The 7,958-nt window shown below is 39.0% G+C and overlaps 1 protein-coding gene across 5 annotated transcripts in view; it reads right to left on the bottom strand.

Moving 5' to 3' along the window:
- Nucleotides 1-7,958, bottom strand: part of Rbm6 (RNA binding motif protein 6) — a 99,827-nt gene that overhangs the window by 83,172 nt on the left and 8,697 nt on the right. For 2 of the 5 annotated variants that reach the window (XM_021172247.2, XM_029481231.1), the window contains exons 2-3: nt 4,916-5,021; nt 3,641-3,751 (exon numbers count right to left, since the gene is read on the bottom strand). In XM_021172247.2, the coding sequence (XP_021027906.1) occupies nt 3,641-3,684 (44 nt within the window). In that variant the 5' untranslated portion in view covers nt 3,685-3,751; nt 4,916-5,021. Of the gene's footprint in view, nt 1-3,640; nt 3,752-4,915; nt 5,022-7,958 lie in introns of those variants that run through there. The other 3 variants (XM_021172246.2, XM_021172248.2, XM_029481232.1) reach the window with 2 other exon arrangements.

Consider the following 7,958-nt stretch of genomic DNA (forward strand, 5'->3'; position numbering starts at 1 on the left):
GGGAGAAAGGAAAGGAAAGGAAAGGAAAGGAAAGGAAAGGAAAGGAAAGGAAAGGAAAAGAAAAGAAAGGAAAAGAAAGGAAAAGGAAAAAAGGCCAGGCTTTAATACCAAGAGGCAGAGGCAGGAGCACCTCTGTGAGTTGGAGGTCTACAAATCAAGTTGCAAGTAGCTAGAGCTGTTTCACAGATCTCAGTACACTGTCTCAAAAAGCAAAAATAAAAACAAATTTTTAAGTCAACTATTAACCTACAATAAGAAAATAAAATTTTAAGTAAATTTAATGGTTCTGGCCGGGAGGTGGAGGCCCATGCCTTTAATCCCAGCACTTGGGAGGCAGAGGCAGGTGGATTTTGAGGCCAGCCTGGTAGACGGAGTGAGTTCCAGGACAGCCAGAGCTACACAGAGAATCCCTGTCTGGAAAAACAAAAAACAAAACAAAACAAAACAAAAAAAATAATAATGGTTCTAAGACAAAATACTCTATAAAAAATAATTTTTAAAAGACGCTTTGGCTGGAGAAATAGCTCATTAGTTAAGACCACTGACTGTTCCTCCAAAGGAAGTGGGTTTGATTCCCAGCACCCACAGGATTACTCATAACTTGCTATAACTCCAGTTCCAGAAGATCTGATGCCCTCTTTTGGTCTCCACAAGTACTGAATAAATGTGGTAAGCAGACACACACACACACACACACACACGGTAAGCAGACATATACCCACATACATGAATAAATCATTCTTTTAAAAGATGGGTGGCGTTGGTGGCACATGACTTTAATTCCAGCACTCAAGAGGCAGAGCCAGCTGGATCTCTGAGTTCAAAGCCAGACTGGTCTACAGAATGAGATCTAAAATAGCCAGGGCTACACAGAGATTCCGTCTTGAAAAACCAAAAACTGGGGGCTGGTGAGGTGGCTCAGCAGTTAAGAGCACTGACTGCTTTTCAGTGGTCCTGAGTTCAAATCCCAGGAACCACATGGTGTCTCACCACCATCTATAATAAGATCTGACACCCTCTTCTGGTATGTCTGAAGACAGCTACAGTGTACTTTCATATATAACAATAAATCTTTAAAAAAAAAAAGAAAGAAAAACCCAAACCCAAAACAAAACAATGGTGTTCTTAAAATTGAGTGAATGTTTTTGAATGACTACTTAAACCACCTTAATAGTATAATAGCCTAACTTACAAAATAATTAATTATCCATATAGACTAAGAAGACAGACAATAATATAAATATTTTTTTAAATCTTACATATAAGCACCAATTTAGCCTGGAGTTTGAAATTTTTTTAATTTAGTTTATTTATTTATTTTTGAGGTCTCTCTACATAACCTTGAATATTGTGGAACTCACTAGGTAGACCAGACTGGCCTTACACTCAAAGACCCACCTGCTTCAGTCTCCTCAGTGCTAAGAGTAAAGGCATGTGCCACCATGCCTGGACTAAATGTTCATATATTAAAAAGCCAGATAGTTCATATACTATACTGGGGCTTTATAGCGTATACAGTTTCTACCACAACTATTTAATCTATAACTGCAATATGAAAGCAGCCCCACACAATCTATAAATAACTGAGCATGACTATGCTTTGGTTAAGTTTACGTCAGTGATACAGTGATGGCTTAGTGGTTAAGAGTACCCACATCGCAGCTCACAACCATCTATAATTCCAGTTCTAAGGATTCTAAACACTGTTCTGACCTCTGTGGGCACCAGCATTCATGTGGCATGTGGTACACATGACAACATGTGAACAAAAAACTCATACAAGTAAAATAAAATAAAATAATTATCTAGTTTTTTAAAAAAGTTTATTCCCACTACTTTGAGGAGCTGAGAGTGGAGAACTGCAAGTTTAGGGTCAATTTGGATTATGCAAAGAGACACTGTCATGCCTAGTCCCACAAACACTTGTACCTCCAGCTCTGAGGGTTCTGTCATCGGCATCTGGCTTCAACATATATTCACACAGATACCAATGTGCATAAACATAAACATAAATATTTTTAAATATTCCCTGTAAAACTAAAACAGAATCCACTTATAACTCAGTGGTACAACCACTCTTTCACTCTTCTTTGTACTCAATAACCCCTAAAACTGACATATGTGTCCATATGTGTCACTCAGAAAAGCATATCAATGTCATTAGCAAGACACAGCTCTAGAGCCAGACATAAATCAATGAAATTAACATAGCTTTCAAAGATTATTTGTGTGTGTGTATATGTGTGTGTGTGTGTATATGTGTGTGTGTGTGTATATGTGTGTGTGTGTGTATATTTGTGTGTGTGTGTGTATATGTGTGTGTGTGTGTATATATATGTGTGTGTGTGTGTGTATATGTGTGTGTGTGTATATGTGTGTGTATATGTGTGTGTGTGTGTGTGTGTGTGTGTGTGTGTGTGTGTGTAGTTCCCTGAGGAGTTTAGAACAGAAGTGGGGTTCTTGAGAACCAGAGTTACAGAAAGTTGTAAGCTTCTGATTATGAGTTCTAAGAACCCAACTTGGATCTTTTGGAATAGCAAAAATGCTCTTAACTGTTGAGCCATCCTTCCAGCCCCTTAATTAAGCTCCCATAAACAACATATTTTATTAGCTTTCCAAGTCTATACTGCTTTGTTAAAAGAGATGAAAGAATTAACAAATTCAAAAAGAAGACAAGAGTGGTGATGCATACAAGCAACTTGGGAAACTGGGATAGGAAGATCATAGCCCAGGATGCACTGTAAAACCTTATCTCAAAAGTAAATAATCTCACACGTGGGATACTAAAGAAAAATTGCCACAACTACAGTGCCAGTTGGGCTATTAATGAGTCCATACCATTTTTCACAAAATTTGTCACAAAAAAACAAAACAGATAAATGAGTAAATGAATCTGGCAATTTTTTAATATTTTAAAAATGTTGCCAGGTGTGATGGCACAACCCTTTAATCCCAGCAAGTGGGAAGTAGAAGCAATCAGATCTCTAAATTCAAGGCCAGCCTGGTCTACAAAATGAGTTCCAGGAGAGCCAAGCTACACAGAAACCTTGACTTGGCAGGGTGGGAGGCAGCAAAATGGATCAACAGGTAAAAGTACTTGCTGCTAAGCCCAAAAATGTAAGTTCAGACCCCTGACCAATGTGGTCGAAGGAGAGAACGAATTCTCAAGTTGTATTCTGACCACACCTGTGCTGCAGTACTCACATGCCTGCACATGTAGGAAATAAATAATAGAAAATAGATAGATAAATAAACAAGAATGAATGATTTCAGTCAGACGGTGGTGCATGCCCTTAATCCTAACACTCAGGAGACAAAGGCAGGCAGATCTCTTGTGAATTTGAGGCCAGCCTGGTCTACATATCAAGTTCCAGGACAGGTAAAAGGTTATCAAGGGGCTAAGGCTCTGGCTCAGAGGCAAAGCATTTGCCAAGCACATAGGAGGTCCTAGGTTTTATCCTCAATTGCACATAAAGAGAGAAGTGAAAAACACCTGGCACACTGGTTATATACTCTCAGTCACTTGAGAAATTCTAAACCCTTAGTTAGTTCTCCACAAAGAAAACATCTGCTGTTATGCTAGGCCAAAAGTTACACTACAAATAATTGACAGATTCAATGTTTAAAATTTGAGACTTACCGAAAAGGTCCTGTTCTGTTAGCAGATCGAGAATCCCCCCACATCTCTTTCTATGTCAAGAAAGCTTCAGTAAGTAGATCTTTTTCCTACCAAACTCTAGCACGGTGGTACCTGTATAAAAGAAACTTAGGTAAGTACTTTAGAACATAAAGTATAGGCCAAACTACTTAATCCTTGCTGCTAATTTTATCAGGGATAAATATCAAGGATATTCTCAGAAGTCACTTTAAAATATTTATACAGTGCTAGTGAGAAGGTTCAGTGGGTTATAGCACTTGTCCCCAAGCCCGACAACCTGAGTTCAATTCCCTAGATCTATACAATATTGAAAACCAACACCCAAAAGTTATCCTCTAATTTCTTCAAACACACACACTTAAAAAAATCTTTATAAAAAATTTTTTTTCAGCCTAGGGTGGTGGCACATGTTTTTAATCCCAGCACTCTGGAAGCTCTTGGATATCTGTAAAATCAAGGCCAGTCAGGGATACACAGTGAAACATTGTCCAAAAAAAAAGTTTAAAGCTGTGAGATGGTCAGCACGTCAAAGCACTTGCCACCGAGCCTGACTACTTTCCCCCAGGACCTACAGTAGAAGGAAAGAGCTAATTCCCAAGCTGTCCTCTGACTTCCACAAACATGTTGTGGTATGTATACAGGTAAGAACATACACAAAAAAAATTAAAATTTTTTTCAACTAAAAATGTGTGTTCTAAGCCAGGCAGTAGCATAGCATTTGCCTTTGATCCCAGCACTCTGGAGGTAGAGGCAGGCAGATCTATGAGTTCCAGGCCAGCTTAGTCTACAAGACAAGTCCCAGGACTGCCAAAGCTGTTGTTACACAGAGAAGCCCAGCCTCAAGAAAGGAGGGCTGGGGAGAGGAATGATGGAGAAAAGAAAAAAAAATGTGTGTTCTGATTCCCACAGATGCCTTTGCCTTCATACAAGTAATGTAGGATGCAAATACTCTCACACAAAAAAATATTTAAGAGGTAAGGGGATAACATTTGAAATTTAATAAATAAAAATATTTAAAAGCTTTTTTTTTCAAAATTCAAGGTTTCATTAAAAAAAAAATGTATATTCTGGGGCATCCTATACTTCTTAGTGAACAAAGAATATTTCCCTTCCAATAGTTTTCTCCTGAGTAATTTTATCAGCACTTATGTGCCCATTACTACTACAAAGGCCATCTTAGCATGAAGCTCCTCCTCAGTCTATGTGGCTAATCCTACACTAACTAGCTCAGTTAATCACAATACTTATTATCCTCACCAGTGATTGCTTTGAAGGCAGGCATGTAACTAAATGAAGCTGAGAACTTATCTCCAGGACTTTTCTTGTAGCTACTGAAAGATCTTCGTGGATTTACAAGGGTTTCCTAAATGTGACACAACAAATAAAAGGAAAAAAAATAAAGCGTACCATCAAAATTAAATACTTTGTAAGGACACTTGATGTCAAGAGAATAAAAAATAAATAAACAATCCACCAGTCATGAAAATGGCCGAAACGAAGTTTTCAAGGTCTTACTCATCCAAAGAACAAGCAGTAACCGAAGGAAAAAACTAAAGAGCATATGGCAAGATAGCAAGATGGGGTAAAAGTCCTTTCAGAATAAGCCTGACCACCTGTATTCCATCACTGGACACCATAGTGGAAAGAGAAAAACATCTCTCAAAAATTGTCTTCTGAACTACACACACACACACACACATGTGGGATGTTTATACCCACATTCATACACCTCATATACAATAAGAAATCCAATTAAAAATTGGGCTGATGGAAATGGCTCAAAGGATAAAGGCACCTGCCAACAAGCTTGACAACCTGGGACTAAAGAGGGGTAAAGAGGACTGACTCCCAAAAGCTGTCCTCTAGCTTCCATGTGTGATGGCATATGCATACATATGTACCTGCCCTCACACAAATAATTAAAATGTAAAAAACTAAAAGAAAAAGCCATCTTCAAAACAGTAGGAATGCTGGGCAGTGGTGGCGCATGCCTTTAATCCCAGCACTTGGGAGGCAGAGGCAGGCGGATTTTTGAGTTTGAGGGCAGCCTGGTCTACAAAGTGAGTTCCAGGACAGCCAGGGCTATACAGAGAAACCCTGTCTCGAAAGAAAAAAAAAAAAAAAAAAAAACAGTAGGAACATTGCATGGTATTTTTATCTTCCCTTGCCCTCTTCCTCTTCAATATAGCAGTAATTTTGATCTTTAAACAGTGCAGTCTAGTTCTGAGCTCCTTTGTAAGAAAAGAGCAAATATATTTGCAAATTATTTTATTCTTTTGTTCCATTTTGTCAGATGGAAGGGAAGGGTATCTGAAGAACTGAAACAAAATCCTTGTTTCTATTTCATCTAACTCAGAATTCAAACAGGAACCCATGCCTTTAATCTCAATACTCAGGCAGGCAGAGCTCTGTGAATTCTAGGCCAGCAAGATCAGCATGTTAAGACCACATCTCAAAATAACAACAATAATAACATTAATAATAATTATTATTATTCAGAAATCTCTTGGATCTCATGGAAGCCTTTTTTTTTTCAGAATTAATGAAAACCATAAAGCAAGCTATAGGTGCAGATATCAATGTTAACAGATAATGGGTAGAAAACCAGGAGTCAGTTGAAGTACCTGGAAATCAGGCCATTCAAAAGCAGCATGTAGGAACTGGAAAGATAGTTTAGTCAGAAATATAACTCAAGCTAGGACTTAGCTAGACTGACTTGAATGTCTGATCCTCCTGCCTCTACATTCCCAGTGCTAAGATTTTAGGCAAACAGCTTGCTATGCTAGGCTTTCTCTTTCTTTGTGTTTGTTTTGTTTTAATTGTTGCTGTTGATTTGCTTGGGTTTTCATAAGTCATGGTCTCACACTATAACCTCGGCTATCCTTGAACTTGCTGTGTAACTTAGGCTAGCCTAGAAACCAACGTAATCTTCTGTCTCAGCCTTTGAACTATTTGATTACTACATGAGCCACCACACCTAGTTTGTTTTAGTCTTGGGGAACAAGATCTCACTTAGACTCAAATTTCGTATGAAGCCAAGGATGATCTTAGCTCCTAATCCTTTGGCCTCCACATTCCCAGAGCAGCTTAAAGCATGCACCACACTACATATAGGTAGATAATTTTGATAAAAACAACTAAGGAAATTCTCCAGCAAAGAAATCTATACAAAATACTCCAGGCAAAAATACACACAATCAAACAGAAATGTTAAGATTCAACATCTTCAACACCAAGATCAATAGGCCAAGAATCTTTCAAAAAGCAAGAAGAGCCTGATGTGATAAAAGCAGAGATGAGCCTGATCTACACATCAAGCTCTATGACACCCCAAGCTACATAAGAAAACCTACATAAGCCGGGGCCTGGCAAACACAGAAGTGGATGCTCACAGTCAGCTATTGGATGGAACCCAGGGCCCCCAATGGAGAAGCTAGAGAAAGTACCCAAGGAGCTAAAGGGGTCTGCAACCCTATAGGTGGAACAACAGTATGAACTAACCAGTACCCCCGGAGCTCGTGTCTCTAGCTGCATATGTAGCAGAAGATGGCCTAGTCGGCCATCATTGGGAAGAGAGGCCCCTTGGTCTTGCAAACTTTATATGCCCCAATACAGGGGAATGCCAGGGCCAAGAAGTGGGAGTGTGTGTGTGTGGGGGGGGGGAGCACCGAGGGGTATCCTGGGTCACTTTTGGGATAGCATTTGAAATGTAAATCAAGAAAATACCTAAAAAAAAAATAAATTAATTAAAAAAAAAGAAACCTACATAAGATAAGAAACAAACAAAAAAACAGGAAGAGGAAAACAAATCCAAAAGGACCTACTAACTATAAATATATTAAGGTATAAATTCAAGAAAGGGCTGGTGAGATGGCTCAGTGGGTAAGAGCACCCCACTGCTCTTCCGAAGGTCCAGAGTTCAAATCCCAGCAACCACATGGTGGCTCACAACCATCCGTAACTAGATCTGGCGCCCTCTTCTGGAGTGTCTGAGGACAGCTACAGTGTACTTACATATGATAAATAAATAAATCTTTAAAAAAAAAAATAAATAAATTCAAGAAAAAAGGTGACTCCCTTCACAAAGAAAACTTAAGAACTGCTTCAACAGGGCCTAGCAAACACAGAAGTGGATGCTCACAGTCAGCTATTGGATGGATCAAAGGGCCCCCAATGGAGGAGCTAGAGAAAGTACTCAAGGAGCTAAAGGGAACTGCAACCCCATAGGTGGAACATTATTATGAACTAACCAGTACCCCAGAGCTCTTGACTCTAGCTGCATTTGTATCAAAAGATGGCG

The sequence above is a fragment of the Mus caroli genome, chromosome 9 (assembly GCF_900094665.2).
Source record: "Mus caroli chromosome 9, CAROLI_EIJ_v1.1, whole genome shotgun sequence".
Classification (NCBI taxonomy): Eukaryota; Metazoa; Chordata; class Mammalia; order Rodentia; family Muridae; genus Mus; species Mus caroli.